Consider the following 20,207-nt stretch of genomic DNA (forward strand, 5'->3'; position numbering starts at 1 on the left):
GTGGTTGTGCCAGCTGCCTTCTTTCCCTGCAAATTAACATCCACCCGCTGTGCTAGATGTAGTTCTGCATTGCTCTGGGCGAGCGGTAATCTGCCAGCTTATTCTGAGGCAACAAGGCAGAGAGGGCTGGTGTCATCTGCTCGGGCTAAAAGTCTGTGTAACATCTGCATAACATCTCAGAAGTGACAGTTAACTGGCAGTGTAAAATAATACAATTAGAATAATTGCTCCACCAAGTATGTATAGCAAGGGTGGCAGTATTTAAAAACCTAGTCAACTAGTCGCTCACACCCCTGGTTCAAAAAGGGGAGGCAAAAACTGGAAGGTGAATGGCCAGCTTGGCTAAATAGCAAAATGAAAGGGGGGGGCAAACATTACATTTTCAGCCAATAGGAGGATGATATGTCCTCAGCATCGATGGCAATGCCAATGATACCTAGCTAACAGCAGTACACTTACCATACATTTTTGTATGTTTTCTATTACATGCTATATGGTGAAGTCAGAGCCAACATAACAGCAAAACTTTAACAAAATGTATAATTAACTGCAGTCATTTGTTTTAATGTCATTTCTTTTAAGTCTATAATTGAGATCAAACCACCCTGATGGGTTACTGAACAAGTACAGGGGTCCCTTGTTTATCCTCATTTATCGCGGGAGTTACGTTCTAAAAATCCGCGAAGTAGCCAACTTTATTGTTTACAATTATTATGGATGTTTTATGGCTGTAAAACCCATCACTACACCCTTTATACACTTTTCTCCGACAGGCTTGAACATGTTCACACTTTTCTCTATGGTTTAAACACTGCAAAAGTTCAAACCTTCGTAGAAAAATAAGTCCATTGTTATAAAATAAAACCAAAGGGACCAATGGTGCAAAACGTTTCATCGACATTTTTGTGTTTATGTGAGAAATCTTACAAACATACAGTACAGCACTTCAGAGTCACACTGCTGGCGATCGAAGATTAAGATAAATTTGACAAACTGAATGCATTCTGTACTGCACAGGAGACACGACACAAGATTGATTGACAATGGTCTACAGCCAATCAGGACGCCGAACACAATGCGCTGTTAAAAAAAAAAAAAGCATGCAAAATTGCACCAAAAAAATCAGCGAAACAGCGAGACCGCGAAAGGTGAACCGCGTTATAGCGAGGGACCCCTGTACACAGTGTATATCCCATATGGAAGCATACTAGAGAAATGATGCCTAATCTGATTAAGTTAGAGCGCTCTCGTTATAATTGATTTAAGTTTCTTGAAGGTGACAGCCCACCTTCAGAAAGCTCTTCAAGGTGATCAACTTCCTACAATGACATTTTGAAAAAGTCTAGGTCATTTTTTGAGGCGGTAGGGTTTCTTTGCTGCCTGCGTTGAGTGCTGGAGGGGACATAGCGAATGTTGTTTAAGAAGTCGTAACCTTTCTTTAAGATGTTACTTTCTTTAAGGATGTGCAAAACAAGTTTTACAGTCTCAGAGAAGAGACACAGCGATGTCTCTGACAGATGGATGAAAGGTAGAACAGATGACGGATACATGAGGGAGGGATGGGAGATAAAGATGCAGAGATGAAGAGCATTTGTGAGAAATAGAAGTCAGGGGGTGGATAAAAGGGAAGATGAAAGCAAATAGGAGGCGATGGAGGAATCACTTTTAGTAGACATGAAATGGTGAGAGGGCAAAAAGATGGAAAGATAGATGGATGAAAAGACCTGATGGGAATCCTGATGACTGGCAAGCCATATGTTAACGATGGCAGTCTGACAGCCTCTGGTTTAACCCTATTCACACACACACACACACACACACACACACACACACACGCGCACACACACAATCTATACAGACTGTAAGCCATGCATCAAGGCTTACAGAGTCCAGCCCCAACACATGCTACAGTGAATGGGTACCATCCATCACGGCTGTAACTAGACAGAGATGCAGCAGCAGCCAAGACTAAACCAATCAGATGGCAGTGTGTGTAACGACCATCTCAAACCAAAAACAATCTAAAGTTATTTTAGAGTTTGAGCTGTCCTCAAACTTATACAGATGTTTTTTACCAATACAACCCTGAAGTGACAAAAAACCTCTGTGTGCTAAAATAACATAGAATACCAGAACCAGAAAATAAAAACAGAAATAGCATGTTTCTTCTCAGAGGAAATGTGCTTAACTGCAAAATCGGTGTGCTAAAAATGCTCTTACCAACTGCAGTAGCATGTCTGAGTGCTAAGATGCCTTTCTTTTGTCTATTTGTGTACAAACCGCTGAAAGGATTAAAAAAAACCTGACGTAGTTACTGCTTGATTATCAGTTTGATTAAAAAAATCTTACATATGGACACTCAAAAAGCCTCTTAGACTAAAATGTATACTTATGTCAAATATCAAGAACCACATTGCATTTTTACATGTTGCCATTCTTTATACTTCAAATATTTGTTCATAAATGGAAAGTCAGAGCAACAACAAGCATTACTGATAACAGATAACCTTTAAAGGTATCACACAGAAAGAAAATAAGATCAGTGGTTATGTAGCAGCTGGGAGCTCCACAAATAGCTTGACAATATGATGCAAAGAATGATGAGCCATCAGATGATTTTAGCTTCCATTGAGACCAGCTGATCTTCGGGGACTGCAGGGAAATTTGAGTTAAGAGCCAGAGCTAATGCTATGCTGCTTTTTTGTGCATAGGGTGCAGTTAAAAAAAATCTGGCAATCTACCATTAAAAAAATACCAAACATATAGGTTCCCTCCAACCAGCTGACCTCTGCAAGCACCTTACAATTAAAAGTGGTTGTCCAGAAGCTGAGGATGTTGCATGCTCAACCACCGGGACACCAGTTGGTCACTGCAACTATTTGCAATGGGTCGCTTAATGTAACAGAAATTCAGTGCAATCACCAGATCACCACCACTCTAGTGTGACAGTGCCATTACATGTATTATGTGTGTGCTTTTGATTTCAGCACACAGAAAAACATCAACTTTCAATCTGACCAGACAGACTGGCAATAGTACAACAGTTTTCAGGAGAGTGCAAAGCTTTGAAGCCCAAAGGAGGCACAGAAGGACAGGAATGGGACAGTCACATCGCAAATTAACCCACAGCATTAGACAGTCAACACAGTTTACTGTAGTGTCCTGGGGTGTCTAAAAATACAGGAGTCGTTTGGTGAAACTGACACAGTCTTGACTCGCGACCTTCCAGTATATCCTCCCTGTGATGGTGTCCTCCTTACCAAAATCAAGCTGAAGAGTCACTGTTTTCACACAACGAGGAAGAAAGCATGCAGTGAAGGGGCACGTGTGCAGGGGAAGTTCCACTGTGTGATCTAAAAAAGGCAGTAGCACTGGACATGTACCAGATTATGACCCCGACTAGGAGATCAGACAAATTCATATCAGGTTATAGTTTTGGCCAATAACGTATCTTTTTTGTGTCTATTTCTTTAAATACATTTTTTTAAAAGAGGTTTTTAATAAATCTGTCCCACGTTTTTCTCTTAAATACCATTACTTCTACTCCAGTATGTATGAGGAAAAGTCTGCTTCCATAAATGGCTACCATTATGTTTGTGTTGTGTTGTACCTTGTCTGAGCAGCAGCTGTAGCTTTCCTCTCTCTAACTCCAGGCTGAGGCTGACGCCTTGCTGCCCCTCTGCATGCAGCAGTATCCCAGAATTCCTCAGGGTTTTAAACTTCAGAGAGACAACCTCTTTGGATGTCTGCCACGGCCCGGGACTCAGCCTGTACACCAGGCTGCTGCTGCCACCGTTTAGGCTCACCACATCAGAGGCTAAAAATCAAAAACAAAATAGATTTCATGATAAAAGAAACGAGAGCAAAACATTGAAACCAGAATCTTAAGCAAAAGCTTAACAGTTCATATCATATAACCCTGAAACAGACAACAGTCCTTGTGTTTGTGCAATTTTCCTACAGCATCAGATTGTTCAAAGCTCTGACTAATAACTGGGTGTCAGAATTGCTATTAATACCATGTAATATTCTAATTCAAGGTTCTTAAATAATGCTTATGCTACCCTGCATAAACTCACAGTTACTCACACTTGTTACTCATCTACTTGTACCTGTAATTCTGTGGTTGTAGCAGACAATTTGTTAAACAGCGAGGGAAAACCTTGCAGCAAGGACTGAATCTGTATTCTGCTTAACACTTTTCATCAAGAAGTCTCTCAGTTACTGCGTGCTGCTCGCTGGGGATTTGGGCTGAGGTCATGTGAGGAAAACGGTGTAGGTGGTAAAGAATGAACTGCAAATACTGAACTGTTTAAAGAGAGCTGCGGCTGAGTACAGCATCAAAAGCCTTTTCAGTTGTACAACTAATTTCTCCGACTGAATGTTTCTTAATGGACTTGGCAACTCTTTGGCTTCCTAAGGCTTACAATCAGCCAACCACTTTGCTTGCAGTAATGCTCTTATTGCATTGTACAGTGTATTTCCTGCTGATTGCAGAGCAGTAGGCTTGGGCTCAGAAGCACTGAGTCATCCTCTGCGACTGAAAGCTAAAAAACATTACTTGAAGTCGACTCTGTGGACTATCAAGCCATTCTAATTAAGTCCCAGATTACATTTTGTTCTACAATATTACGTATTATGTAATTACAATCAGCCATATCCCTGTAATTATCCCCAGAACATATTGTTGATTATTTTTGACTCACTACCTGCGTACTGAAATAGCACTGGACATAGTGAGTGCAGTAATTAGCTGGACATAGTTTTACACACATATATTTGATTGATTGCAGTAAATATAATCATAGAAACACACACATATGACAATGGGAAGAAATTAATAAAAAATACATAAATAGAGGAGACAAGTCCCTGTAGCTATGCTGTTGCTTTCTAGCATCAGTTAATTAGCAGAGAGCAATTTAGACTGGTATGAATATCATACTTCAAAGACATGTGGTTATCAGCAAGAAGGCCTACAAAATGGACTAGTCTGGCCCATGGGATGGTTTCAGGAATACTGCAGAGAAGATGGGGAAGAATGTTTGTATTTCCCACTGTTTGCTTCTGTAGGAAGCATTGGGTTACAGGTTGTTAAGAATAGAGGACGTCAAGGTTGTCCAATTCTTAATGTCATTTGAGTCAGAGATCTGAATCATAATCGATGTTTAGCCTTCCTAAAATCAAACTGGACTTGTTGTTCTATAGATCTGGAGGTATTTTTATAGTGCTCCTGCACACTTAAGATTAACTTGCGCTTTAATAACTTAAACATTTGACACCTCTGTATTGCAAGCTGCAGACAGCACAATTGTCTGTGTCTACATTTAAGACAAACTATCCCATGGGTGGTAATAATTTAACTCCAAAAGTCATCCTCGTGGTGCCAAGAAAATAATCTTTACTCCATGACTCACTGTATAAACTTTAAATCCATCCAGCAGATGCTGGTATCTTTCAGGACCAGCTTAACCACCTACTGTCATTTACAGACTTTTGACGCTAGTGCAAAAAGAAATCTTCCTTTCACAGAAAAATGCTCTTTTGCTGAAGATGTAGTGAAAATACTCCTCATTTATACTCCATTATTCTGCCTTCTTACAGTGTTTTACACTATTAGCAAATAATACAGATCATCACACTTCCAGCACTTCCAGAAACCAAAAAGCTCTGGTGTGTGGCTAATTCCACTAATTAACTTTTTAATCATGAATAGGTTTTTTTTTTGTTCAGGTTTGCATGGATTTTAAGAAGTTTAAACTCTCATGTAGGCCAGGGAAAATGTTCTCCATCCATTCTTATAATGTTAACTACAAAACACATTATTTTGTGTTTCCTTAAAAAAGACTAATATCCACCGAGCATTTACATTCAGTGCATTTCTCACACTGTGGCAAACCGTTTGTCACCAGCAGCTATATCGCAGCTCCCTGCGATGTATTACATTTGTTTTTCCGGGGAGGATTCTGCCGTGAATGCTGCATTAGTTTTCTGCAGGAACACCAGGAATCTTCTCTGACAACTGTGACACCAGCTGATAAATATAGCACACAAATATATCCGTAAGTAACTTTTGAATATTTCCAAACGACTATAGGCTATTCATCAAAATCCATGTTTTAATGTTTCTCCAAATCCATCTTCTTCTCACGCAGACAACAGTAAATACAGTTAAATAAGGATATATACAATGGTTTTAGCATAAATCATCTTTATACTTGGCAGATTACATGTGATGAAGATGCAAGTACAAGATGTAAGACTATAAAGACAATACAGATGTCACGTAAAAGTGGCGATCACCAAGAACAAACTAAAGAAAACCTGAGGACACTGTTGGTACAGTTTCACACTGCCGGGTTGTTTTTATTAGAAGAACAAAGAGTCTTATAAGAAAAGAAGACTATGTGTCTTCTTCTAAGAGTGACATTCAGTATGAATTAGAAATAAATGGAAAAAGTAGAACACTTTCAAAAGACATCTTTTGAAACCAAGTCGTATTTGTGAAATTGCTTTTTCCTTTTTAGTATATTCAAAGCAAACGAGCTGATGTCCTTTTATTTTTATACTTCTATTTTAATATTCCACTCAGAGTACAGCCGGCGAAATATAGGCGGAAACTTGAAATAATACACAGAGACGGCTGTGGAGGAAATCCCAGGAAACAGTGTTTGCACATGAATAGTTATTGTTTGCTAAGTATATTCTAGCATGTATATGTAAATATATGGAGTTGCTTTTGATGTTCATGAGTATGTCGTGTTTTGATTAGAGCACAGAAATCAGGGCAGAGCAGCAAATGAACGCTGAGAAGACAAAAGACTACAAACACCTGCTCGTTTAAGAAAATGAGCAAAGCCTGTACGTCTGACTGTACACTTTAGCTGTAAAGGGAATAAAGACCAGGATGAAGAGGAGTTCCATTCATTGAAAATATAGTCTAATGTGTTTAAAGTCATGCTGAGTCAAGAGGATTCATATTTTATATGGAAAAAAAACAACAACTCACATATGTTATGTAACTGAATGTGAATAAATCTGACAGCAATGCTTATGTGCAAAACCAATGTCGTATTTGTTTAGTTCATTGTACTGATGCTACGGCTGCTGGGGCCAGCATGTATAAAAGCAGCTCTTAACTCTTAACAAAAGGCTTTCAGTGAAAGAAAAGCAGCCCAATAACAAAATCATGAAATGTATACATTTCTCAAGAAAAGACTGAATAAAATTCAGGTGATCCAGTCGGGATAAAGAAGACAGAACTTACTGTAAGGACATCCGTAGGTTTCCAGTCGCAGTCCGATCCGTCCGCTGGGATTCCAGTCCAGAGGAATGAGGCGGAGAAAACGTGCAATCGCTGGTTGCTGCAGCTTGTATTGAACCACATTGTCTGCATTGCTGTTACCTGGAAATGACTAAAAACATACAAGCAGAGAAAAAAAATGACATGTAAATATTTACATATATAAATATTTGCACTGGAAATTCAAGTTTTTTGGTTTCCTGTTTGTAGGTTGCCCAACCAGTCTACATGTGTTTTGTGGACTTTGAGAAGGTATTCGACCATGTCCCTCGGGGGGTCCTGTAGGGGGTGCTCCTGGAGTATGGGGTGTCTGGCCCATTGCTATGGGCCATTCTGTCCTTATACAGCAGTTGCAAGAGCTTGGCCTGCATAGCCGGCAATAAGTCGGACTCGTTCCTGGTGGGTGATGGGCTCCGCCAAGGCTGCCCGACGCTGTACCGATCTGTTGTGGTGAAGAGAGAGCTGAGTGTAAAAGCGAAGCTCTCAATTTACCAGTCGATCTACGCCCCTACCCTCACCTAAGATCACAAGCTGTGGGTAGTGACCGAAAGAACGAGATCCTGAATACAAGCGGCGGAAATGGGCTTCTTCCGAAGGGTGGCTGGCCTCTCCCTTAGAGATAGGGTGAGAAGTTCGGCGATTCGGGAGGGGCTCAGAGTAGAGCCGCTGCTCCTCCACATCGAAAGGAGCCAGTTGAGGTGGTGGCTGGGGAGAGGGAGGTCTGGGCTTCTCTGCTTGGGCTGCTGCCCCGGATAAGCGGAAGAAAATGGATTGTAATGTGCTTGCAGTCCGAGCTTTCTTGACCAATCGTGTTTGAGGAAGCTTTGAGGGCATATAATTCACACTGTATAATCCACATTCCCAATAATATAATAATATATCAACCAAGACTACTGTCGGCGTATCTTTTTGTTGTTTGCTTTCTGTTAATTTTTTTTTGCATTGTTGAAGAATGAATGGCTGGGGGAAGAGGAGGTCTTTGATTGGGTGTCTTGTGGCTCCACCTAAAGTCCTGACATATTGGAAAATCTCCCCCAGGGACTAAGCCACAAGAGTAGCCTATGACTGCAATCATCTTGATATTAAAGAGTAAGATATGATATGATATATGTAGCAAGCTGTAATGTTTATCATGTCAAAATTTTCCCACATTCACCAAAGCATCGAAAGCAAAAATATAAAAGCAGTAAAGTAACATTTTTAATTGACGATAAATCGGTAAGTGTTAAGGAAGCACCGAAATAACTGAAAATCATTTAGCAGCTGTCCACTCAACAAGATCAACCGTCCCATTAGCATCATTAAAAGGGGACATTTACTGTGTACAGGGTCAAATACATCCACATGTAGTGCAATTACTGATGCAATATTCACAATATTCTTTCCTTGCTCTGATACTCCTTTAATCACAACGCTATTCCACCTTTTTGTTGAAACAAATAAGAGTTTTGTGTCTGACTGTGGACTATTTCAATCTTTAATCAATGGGCTGTAAAAGCAGGACGATCAATAGTAGTGATTCAGCTTCTGAGATGGAGGGTCAGCGCTTTTTCTGTATTTCTAAAAACACAAATTTATGATTATTTGTAGCTTTTTTATTTGATTTAATCTCAAGGTCATCCAGTCTAGGCTGTTTTATCTAGTTCTCACTTGGCTTACCACCTATGTAGACACACAGCGCTTTTAATTGGGTAAAATGAAAGGCAGAGATATGCCATCTGTGTTGTACTTAAATGTATAAAATAAAGCTGATCACACTGGCAGCTTATATAATGACCATGTTAAGGACACAGCACATTTCCATTAGGAATTGGAGACACACCATGCTGTATAGAAAAAGCTGTTTCTGATGGGCAGATGAGGCAGGAAGCAGAGGTGAGGGGGAAGTTTAACAGCAGTTTGTATCTTTTCAGATTTGGAAACTTTTCCTTTGAGGAAATTATATTCATTAACCTACTTTATGCTAAAATCCTTCCATAAAATGTGGAGTGTTAGCAGCGAATTGGTTTGTCGGTCTCTCTCAGACTCTGGGCATAATGCCTGATGGATTTCTTTCCATCTCCTCCATCTGGCTATCTACCCTAATTACATGCCTCCCTTGAAGTTGACACGCAGGTTAACTCGCTCTCCCAATACTGAATAAAACTTAGACACTTAATTAACTTATTAATTCCTCTGTAATCAAAAGAAAGTGAATTGGATCACATCATATGATGAAAAGAGACTCTATGTTTGACTGAAAGGAAAAAAAAACATTCAATGTGAAATCTGAGAATTCATTTTTGAGACTTTTATGTATGATTTAGTTCACTTTGTTCTTTAGAGGATGAAAACTTTAAACTCTTGGTCTTTTGAAACATCTGAAAATCCTCACATATAACATGATACTGATGCTCTCTTAAAAGAAAACATATACTCAGCTCTTAAAGCATTCTTATGTTTAAGAAGCTGAAAACAGCTGAAATTTTAAGTGGAAAGCTATTATAAGGTAAAAAAGAAAAGAAAAGACTAAAGCAGTTAATCTGCAACATCAGCGAAGTTTGGAATAAATTGTATTATTTGTATCATGTGATCCAATTGCACCAGGTTTTTCTTAACAGGAATGTTCCATTAATGTTAGGAGGTTTTTGATACTACATGTTCCTTTGAAGAGACTAAAAGAACAATAGATGATTGTTAAAATAACAGCATGTTGTTTGCAGACAGGATGTGAGCATAAATATTCTGACTCAAAGATGAAAAATTTGTGAACCAGACCTGCAACCTTGACTCAAGACAGAGACCTCATCAGAGAGGAGGAGAAGGCATTACTACATTACTTTAAAGTGCTGGAATTCAGGGCCAGTGCTGTTCTGCTGAGAAAAATCCGATACAGAATTGTTTAGGAGTGTAAGAGTAATGTTTCTGTTCGTATGGAGTTGAGTGAAAGCTGCAGTCCAAAAAAGTGAGAGGCTGAGTGTTTCATCTGCTCAAAGCATTGAGGCAAACAGCAGGAAGGATGCACCAGAGTGATGAGTATCAGTGGAAAATGACAGAGGGGGAAGAGAATCACCTGGCGAGAAGAAGGAGGGCGATAAGCAGTAAAGACAGCAAATAAGAAAACAAAATAAAGTAATAAAGGGAATTTGAGAAACAGGGAAAAGTGAAAAGAGCAGGACTTGTTTCCTCATCTTCAGCCCTCCAGGCAAGAGAAAGCAAACAGATAAAGAGGAACGAGACAATAAAGAAAAGATGGATTGCAGTATTTCCAAGCACCCACGGGCTTCTGAGGAAAAAGAGAGAGAGAGAAAAAAGATGTCATCCTCAGAGAGGAAGAGGAAAACAACAAATTCCCTTCCCTGGTCTTCTGCCCACTAAAGCAAAAGTCGCAAATGATCCAGGAACTCTGCCATTAACTTTCTCTTCTGGAAGAGTCTTTATGCCTGGCTGACAAATTCACAAATTTCCGAAATCCTTTGAAATGTGACTGGATTTGTAGAGAACTTGTGTAGCACCTCAGATCAAGATGTTTTTAAACTGTTAGGAGCAGTTTCCTCTGCTTTCTCAGAAAAGATCCACAGTTCTGAGATTAGTTGGATTAAAACTCAGCTCGACTTCTAATCAAAGCTCCTCTCTGCAGCTCTGTAACAAATGCGCTTTCTTCCTGGATCAGTGTCCATGTACACAGTGGAAAACTTTGCAGGTTTGTTGTTTGAGCTAGTGTCCAAGTCACAGGGAGCATGCAGGTACATATTTTGAAGTGGCTCACTGAGCTGACAGGATTCATCACTGTGTTTGCTTTCAACACCAAAACTACTTAGTATTCTAGTGCCATTATACTAAACCATGTATCGCCACTGCAGTGGGACAAATACAACAGAGTCCAACATGACACTTGTGCAATGAGAAAACGCCAAAGGGAAGTGCTGTGTCTACGAAGAGGCGGGAGGCGATGCCTCGCTGCGTCTGTGACCCATCTTGTTGATTTTTTTCATTAATCAGCCCTACAGAGACCAGCTGAGGCTTTATCACTTCATGCCTATGTTTTGCCATGTTTCTGCCATGTTGTTAGTTGTGATCAGTGGGGGAAAAGTAATAAAATGATCCACAGGAAGGTAACAAATTACAGAAGAATTCTACAGAAGGTGTCTGATTAAGGCTTTGGGCCTGCACAGGATTTCCAGAACAGCTTCACTGATCCTTTCATGTCTATTTCACCCAGTGCAAACAGTACTGTGATGAGTACACAGTCATTCATCGCAGCACAAACATGATCATTTTTGGTTAATTTGCACTGATCCTTACGGAGACAAGTGGAAATAAGCCCCGTGAGCAAAATCCTCCTATGGTAGAAAGACTTACTGGACTTAAGTGGTTCTGGTTTTCCTTTACATTTGTTATCTGTCTGTGTACTCTGGTTCTGTCTTTAGGATGTACTTTAGTGAAACACCTAACTGAGTGTGTAAGAGTGAGGGCTTTTTTATCACGTGGCCTAAAAATGAAATGTATATAAAAAATGAATTAATGAGGAGCACAGAATGTTTTTGTTTTTTAAAACACACGCTCTTTCCATTCAGTCTCATCTATACTCCTGGGTCACACACATCTTCCACTAATCAACAGCAAAAAGTGTCAAGCGATCAAGTGTATGATGCAACATCAGCAGACATTGTGGATGGACTTAATTTGTTAGATCATTACATCTTTTTTTAAGATCGAATGGCCAAGGGTTCATCGGAGTCTGTGAGTGACACATGCCCTTTTCTGTTCTCTTAGATGACTAGCTGTAGGTGAAGCTGTTTTGGACAGATAAGAGCAGAATAATGTGTTTAATCACTGCTTTTTGTCTTTAAAAACAAACAATGGCCTTAACCTTCTTGCACTTAAAATGCAATAATCACATGTTTGATTTGAGATTAAAAATCAAAGGTTCATCGTGTACAGCTGGGGTTAGCCTTTATAAGACAAATCTGTATTTTCTGATAGAAGGGGTATGTCTATAAGTCTTAAATGTCGGATCTTATTTGCATTTAGTTTGAATCATATTAAAGGGTACAATGTAAGTAGAGTGGTATTTATATATAATTTATTTTAGTCTTTCTGACTTTTCAAAGCGCTTCAACAAGCAACAAAACATAAAGTGCTTTGAACAGCAAGAGCAAGAAGAACTGTTATTTAAATCTATCCATCTATCATCTATCTATCTATTTTTGACTGCCCCATTTGACTGCCTCTCTCCTCATGATCTGCAGCTAACAGTGGTGTCAGAAGGTCTGCAGACTCAGCAGATTCCAACCTGGGCTCATACATCAGAAATGAAAGGATAAATGCATAATGGCTGAGTTTATCTGTACAGGACAGATCAAGCCACAACAAGACAACACATCACTTCATATGACTTACAATAAATGCATCCTGTTTAGTGATCCCTGGGGGGAAACACCACAGTGCAATACAGGGTAGGAGCTTAGACTTATTAAGTTTTTGACTCATTTAATGTGGCTGGAAAGAGTGATTGTTGGGGAAACTGAACAACTCAATGCCACACACATCCAAAAAGTTCTCTTTTGGTTCACTTATTTTATTGTGTAACACTTATTGTGTCTGTACTGTAGGTAGTGAGGCAACAGAATCAGCAAAGACAGCAAGCTCATTTATTCAGCATCTGACTTTAATGCGGATGCAGTGATTAGCTGCTTACAAAGTCCTGAAATAGGATTGTTGTTTCCAGGTTGCAGTGAAATGTGAGTTGAAATTGTGTAGTGTGTGGACTGTGTATGTAGACTGTGCTTCTTTGTCAATTTGGCACTGGGGTAAAAGACAAACTAACAAAATTTATGGATGCATGGATTATGGATTACAGCATTGAATTCAATTTGATTTTCAATAGCGCCGCAATGTCCTTTATGTTGTAAGGTAGAGACCTTACATCAATACAGAAAAAACAGAGAAAACCCCAAAAATCAGGACCCCTGTGAGCAAGCACTTTGGCAACAGTGGGAAGGAAAAACTCCCTTTTGACAGGAAGAAACCTCTGGCAGAACCAGGCTCAGGGAGTCAACAGTCATTGTGAATTTTTCCTGGAAACAGGAGAAACCTGGGGAAAAGGATTGTTGGCAGGAGAGCAGCTACATTCACCAGTCAGCATCACAAAAATAGGAAGAGGGTATTTTAGTCTGTTGTCACTCTGGTCTATGAAACTTCTTTATTTTGTGTGTTTGTTGGTAAAAGACTGCTGTGTGTGGTGAGGTCATGGTGAAGAATAGAGACAGATGAGCTATGTTCCACATATACAAAAACAGACTGAAAAAGCCCACTTACAGGCACTAATTATGTCAGACTAAACGATTCACAATTATATCTAAATGATGTTCTCCTGCTGGTGTAGCCAACGTGTTTCTTATCATGCTGGAAGTGTAAAAACAATCCTCGGTCTTTCTCTCCATCTGTCTCATAGCAGTAGTGCCGGTGGCGTTTTTCTATTTCCCACACAGCACTGTATGTTTTATGGAAGCTGGACAGCTGCCTTAACAACTACCTGTTCAGCTACCTTCCCTGCTCGTGGATGGAAGGGGGCGGGGGGGACACTTATATCACAGGGGGACAATAGAACTATGGAGAAGATCGCCAAACCCTACTCACCCCTATGCTGTCCTCCTGTCTGTACTGCTTCCAGTTGTGTCCCGTGTCACTGAACATCAGCAGGTAGGACGTCAGCCAATCCGAGCTGCCATAACGGCCTTGTGTGGCAACAGCTGTGATCTTGGTGCGCTCGCCTAAGTCGACCTCCAACCACTGATACTTGTCTGAGATGAGAGGAGACCAGCCTCCAGCTCCTGCAGACAGATGTGAATATAAAAAAAAGACACCATTTATAGATAAGTGATGTATTAGATGTCCATGTAGATTGGATGAGATGAAATAAGTTCTGGTGAGGAGAAAAGAATGAATTGCATTGCTTGACCTTTCATTGTGAGCCAAAAATCCCACTTTTCAGTTATGAAACCCGAATAATGAAAATTGATTGAACCACAGTATGCATCATTAGAACCATTCAGAAGCTATACTCAAATATAAATCGTACTTTAAGAACTCTCTTTAGGAACTTAAAAAGTTGAATTTGTCACGATGCACAGGGCCTTAAAGTTTTGGAACAGTTTTGGAACAGAAGCATATTTATAGGTCACATGTAAGATTAAAAGATGCAGAATTCAATTCAATTCAATTTTATTTATATAGTGCCAAACACAACAACAGTTGCCTCAAGGGGCTTGCCTCAAGGTAAAGACCCTACGTTAAAAGCATTAAATATTTCAAAGCAATGAAAAAACCATCTCCAGATAATGTCTGTGTGTAAACTGTAGATCCGTAAAAGATCTGCTTAAGACAGCGACACTAAACCTGATCACTTCATCCTTTTAAATTTAATATATTCCTTATTGGATTAAATGGAGCTCATTCTGCAAAGATATCCTGTTGCAGTGGTGAATGTTCATATTTAAATTTCCAATAATGAGGTCAGTAAATCTAACAGTCCATATGAGCCAAAAAATGCTCCATTTCAAAACATTTTTCTCTACCTACAGCTCTGTATAAGGTCAAAGAGAAGAGGAGGTCACGCAGGCGCTTGAGCTGATAGGTAGCCCCACCTATGTGCTTATTACATAGCCAGTCCAGAAAGTTGGCTTAAGGGAGAAGAAAGAGAGCTAAAATGCTTTGCTTCAGACAGGATGAACTGTGGGCTGCACCAAGGCCCAGAATAATATGAATAGAGATCATTCTGAACTATGAATCATGCACAGCTACTCCAGTAGAATCCAGTAAAAAAAAAAAATGAACTGGAAATGAGTGTTATAGGTCCAGGTATAGGTTCATTGCCATCCATCCATTACAGGCACAGCAGTCAGACAATCTATGACCTCCCTCTCCCTAGCCACCTCCTCAACTCATCTGGGAAGTCACAGAAGTATTCCCAACCAGCCAAGAGCTATAACCTCTTCATTGTGTCCTGGGTCTGCTCCAGGGCCTTGTTCCTGAGACAGATACCTGAACCACCTCAACTGGCTCTTTTAAATGCTGAGGAGAATCAGCTGTACTCCAAGTGCTTCCCAAATGACCAAACTCCTCACCCTGTCTCTAAGAGAGAACCCAGCCCCCCTCGGAGGAAGTTTATTCCCGACCCTCGCATTAGAGAAAGTACACTGATAGTGTGACATGAAACCGTCCTGAACAAGTGAAGGTTTAGAAACAGGGCACATAATCAATTTTCATAATGTCTAATTATGAGAATACACCATTGGAACAGAATATGGAAAAGCATAACAGATCCCCTTTAAGACTGAGCCAAGGTGAGGTCCTGGAAATCAATGTAAGTCAATATAATGTCCTCCGAAGTGGTAAACCCCAGTTGTGTGTGTGTGTGTGTGTGTGTGTGTGTGTGTGTGTGTGTGTACACATTAGTGAAAACATGCACACTGCTCACAATGCATGCAGAAGTGTGGGAGTTATTGACAGAAGTCTGCCTGGACAGATAAACTGCAGTTGATTAAATGGGCTGCTGCACAATAAAGAGGTGTTAGAAGCAGAAAAAGAGAGGCAATTTCGTGTGTGTGTGTGTGTGTGTGTGTGTGTGTGTGTGTGTGGTTGCACGTGTGGAGCTCAAACACCAGATGGACGAATTCTGAAGAAGGAGGCTGCTGACCAGAGTCCCACTGAGCTCACAAGCTAACACGCCCATGCTGCGTGTCAGAAAGCCGTAGAGAACATAAACACGCTCGCAGCCATCTCTCATTTTCTTTTATCAGCTTGGAGCCAATTATTCTCTCAAAATGCTGCTGTGCAGGCAGGCTAAAAGGCAAAATCATGCACAAAGCTAAATAGCTGCAGGACCTCCTCTTGCAACCCTATGACAAAATCTAGACCATCAAGATCAGATTACAGAACACCGGTGTCATTCCAGATGGCCACTTGTAAGATTTGGTGATTATGTTTCCTTAAAAACCTGCTGTGTCACCGAACACCGTATCCTAGCCAATTATGGCTTAGAGCAACCTGCATCATGAATAAAGGAATTAAAGCAGAAAGAACCAGTGACAGAAGCTTTGGCATAACAAAACACATCACAAATTCCAGCTAAAGGCTCATCGAGTATCCTAGACAAATACTTGCATCTTGCCATGGCCTAAAACAACAAAAGAACAACGGATCACACTGACTGTCTCATTTCCAGGTGATATCAGGTGGCTTGAAGTCATATGTTATCAGTTTGGCCCATTAGATTTAGCTTGCTGCTTCCACTTGTCAGCTCTGCAGACAGTTTGTGCCATCATCTGAGAATGAATGCAGACCATAGGCAGCACTGTTACTCACTGGTTCCTTCAAAACGAGGTTCTTGAGCATAATTTGTGCAGGGCCTTGCTTTGTGGAGTTTGCATTTTCTCCTGTGCTTTTATAGTCTTTCCCTGAGACCTTCATTTTCACAAAAGAGATTATAAGCCTTCGAAAAACATGACAGATTTGAATGTTTCTGTCCAATTTTTGGGAGCCGGAGCTGGGTCAAAGTGGAAGCAGGTTTAGCGGGGTATTTCAGACGTCAGTTTGCCTAGCAATGCTTACAAGTTCCTCCCAGTGGACTCAAAGATGCTCCCGGGCCAGACAAGTTATATAAACTCTCCAGCAAGTTCTGCGGTTTTCAATATTTTGAAAACTGTCCCTACTGACAACCTGAACTGTACAGGTTGTCAGTAGGGACAGTTTTCGAGGTAAAGAAGTTCAAATGGGAAACAGTAGTTGGAACAACTATTTATTTTGTTTATCATTTTAAAATAATGCAGAACAATGTGGCGGCAGACTGATGGGAAAAAAACTAAACGGTGAAAGGAAATCCGTGCCGGTCTGGTGGCAGGTCCAGTCTGATCTTTAAAGGCCAGAGCTAAGAACTTGACTAACAGACGTGTCCAGTGACAGCAGAACAGAAAAGAGCAGACACTCTGACCTTTGCTCATAAAGATAAGACTGTGGAGAAAAGAAGAAAGAGATTAAAGCAAAATGACTGAGAGGCTAAGAGGCGTTACAAAGATTTACTGTGTCCACCCTGTCACAGTAACTGCAGCTAATACAATGGAGGTGAAGTGATGGTGGATGGTCTGAACACTTTGTGTCACGGCTGTCGCTTTAAATCAAAGAGATCGTTTTGGATTCTTTCTCCCCCACTGTCTGTCAGCATACCTGATCTGACCACCTACAAAAAGAGCTAAAGGTTAATGGAGGTCAGGAGTGTGATATCACAGCCTTTATGGCCAAACAGAGGATGAAATTATGAATGTAGCCCGACGAATCGGGGCAGAGTCACGCTGCGCTGCATACATTGTTATTTTGCCAAGATCTGTTTTGGATGTTTATCCAAAAGTCAAATAAACAGTGATTAACGTTACACCTGTTTCAACTTTTCAGATAGTTTTACTGACAGTTGTCTTTTCAAGGAATACTCTTACCACACTGGCAAGTCCACCCTTGGGAACTTCCCAAAACAGTTTAACCTTTGGGCTGCTGAGCAGCTCAAGGACTCTTCAGTGATGGAAATTTGGGAGAGCCAAGTGCATTTCTTCATTCCCACCCAGATTTATCATGATGGCCTTTAGGGGTCAAATTTTAGATCACCATTACCATTTTCCCACAGACTCTTATAGATGCAGAACCTTTGGAACTAGTGGATCTGCTGGCCATTCCAGAAGAAATGATTTAAGGCACTTTGAATTTTAGAAACGAAACCTACACCTGAATTTCCAATCTTCGGTACTGAATGATAACATTTAGGGCATTTCAGTCTGGTGTCTCAACTCCACACAGAAAGCCTGAAGGCGGTGGATTTGACCCCAGAACCCGCTTGCTGTGAGGTGACAGTAGTAACCACTGCACCACTGTGAGTGTCATGCTCTAAGAACCTCCTGCAGTCCAAGACAAGCCACTTGGTGACAGCTGTAGAAGTGAACGGGAGTGCAACTGCTTGTCCGTCTCTCTGTGTTACGTCCCACACCCCCACAATCCTGAATTAGATAAGCAGTTAAGAAAATGGGTGGATAGATGGATGGATTCTGGAGCGCATGACATACAATTCAGCACTGAATGGAGAGAAAATGAGGTGTTTTTCATAATTAGCTGCCCGAGGGCAAATGCAGTCTTTGTCTAATATTAATTATCCAACAATATTGGAAGCTGACAAGTACAACGTTGGTGAATGAGTATAAACAAATTACTATTTCACCTTCAATTGTGCGCTAATACATGATCATGCAGCTACAGGCAGGCAGACTGAGTGGAACAGAACAGAGGCAATGACCAGAGGAAGAAATAAAAGGAACTGAAAGACAGACAATTAAAAAAAGTGAGACAGGAAATGGTAGAGAGAGACAGGCAGCTTAAAGGGATAGGAAAGCAGCTGGAAAGACATGTAACAGATTGATACAAGCACCCGACCCAGAATGAGCACTGGTCATTTGCATGAGAATACCAAGTCTGGAGGGTAATTTCAGCAGCCTGATAACATGTCAGTCGGACAGAAAGTCCACCAGGAGGCCAATGAGCTCGATGCGGCACTGACAGCAGCACCAGGCTGAGGAATACTGCAGGTTCTCTGCAGGAGAAGCAGGAAAGATTCATCCATATGAGATGCTACAAAAAGAGCCCATGAAGAAAGTAATACATCTTATTTTAGAGTGTAAAAATCTCAATTTGCAGAATTTGCTGAAATAGTTTCAAACTAATCAAAGTGTTCGTGGGGTTTCCGACACTTGCAGTTGACTTGATAAATATCAGGTGTCCAAACTAATTAACTACGGTAATTAATGAATCTGTTCTGACCTTTGTGATAATATTGCTGTTTTTGCAATTTATGGAAACAAGAAGATTACTTTCAAAAGATCCAGCATCATGTAAATTTGGGGAATTTATGAATTATTCAGACTAGAAACATGAGCTTGGACTGCTGCAAATATAATTACATGCAGGGAAAAAAACAGATACTTAAGTAATACTATTTTAGAAATAACAACTTTTTGGAAACCGCAGAGCGTAACTGAATATGAAAATCAATACCTGATTAGTTGGCTGCTCTTACATAGTTCCAATTTACAGATTCCAATTAAAGTTTAATTCTGCCTTCAAATCCAACCCTTTGGGAAAATGATTACTGTGGCACAATAATTCTTTTCAAGTCAATTTCAGCATAATTGCAGTGGTGTCACTGATAACTGTCAGCGGCGCCTACAGAAGAAAGAAAATGTTTAAACATGAAGACTGCTATTAACATTTGGCAAGAAGACCGAGATGGCTAAATGACTTCTTACCAGTGAAAATAAAATGTAATGCAGATGAAGCAGAAGATGGACAGGGGCAATTCAGCGAAAGGATGAGGTGGGATGGGCAAGATATATGGAAAGAAAAATGGGACATCACGAAGAGAAGGAGAGAGTGAGCGGCAGAGAAAGGAAAGATAAATGAAGGATAACAGTAACCAGTGGGGAAACTGAAATAGTTGAGTCATTCATCCTCCAGGTTTCTGTTAATAGGCCATTCATCTCCAATCAATAGACTATAAAGGGGTTTTTATCCACTTCTGGTGTCCCCTTCAGACCTCCAATGTGATCAGCTACATCAGGTTAAAGTCCCAAGTACATTGTCAGGCCCTCAGGTGAATGTGTGAATGCAAAGGGAAGGTGCTTTGTTTCATAAAATGTCTGGCTTAAAAGGATATTTTTGTTTCCTTTATAAATGACTTTGGGATTTTGTTTTTTTTGTCTTTCATTTGCAAATCCCAGTGTTGCTGCCTTGTTGTTGTATGGCTGCTGTGGCTGAAGAGGCGGAGAGGGTCATCCACTTATTGCTTTAAACCCTCCAGTCCTGGGTAAGACATCTGTTATCTGCTTGT

The 20,207-nt window shown here is 40.4% G+C and overlaps 1 protein-coding gene across 3 annotated transcripts in view; it reads right to left on the reverse strand.

The window, feature by feature from the left end:
• Positions 1-20,207, reverse strand: part of LOC146613007 (contactin-associated protein-like 4) — a 154,398-nt gene that overhangs the window by 78,606 nt on the left and 55,585 nt on the right. For 2 of the 3 annotated variants that reach the window (XM_085378752.1, XM_085378753.1), the window contains exons 3-5: positions 13,925-14,118; positions 7,268-7,415; positions 3,611-3,817 (exon numbers count right to left, since the gene is read on the reverse strand). In XM_085378752.1, the coding sequence (XP_085234878.1) occupies positions 3,611-3,817; positions 7,268-7,415; positions 13,925-14,118 (549 nt within the window). Of the gene's footprint in view, positions 1-3,586; positions 3,818-7,267; positions 7,416-13,924; positions 14,119-20,207 lie in introns of all 3 variants that reach the window. The other variant, XM_085378751.1, reaches the window with a different exon arrangement.

Source organism: Diplotaxodon limnothrissa, linkage group LG18 (genome assembly GCF_057381915.1).
Source record: "Diplotaxodon limnothrissa isolate DT_005_m linkage group LG18, D_limnothrissa_male_GT1.1, whole genome shotgun sequence".
In the NCBI taxonomy this organism is placed as follows: domain Eukaryota; kingdom Metazoa; phylum Chordata; class Actinopteri; order Cichliformes; family Cichlidae; genus Diplotaxodon; species Diplotaxodon limnothrissa.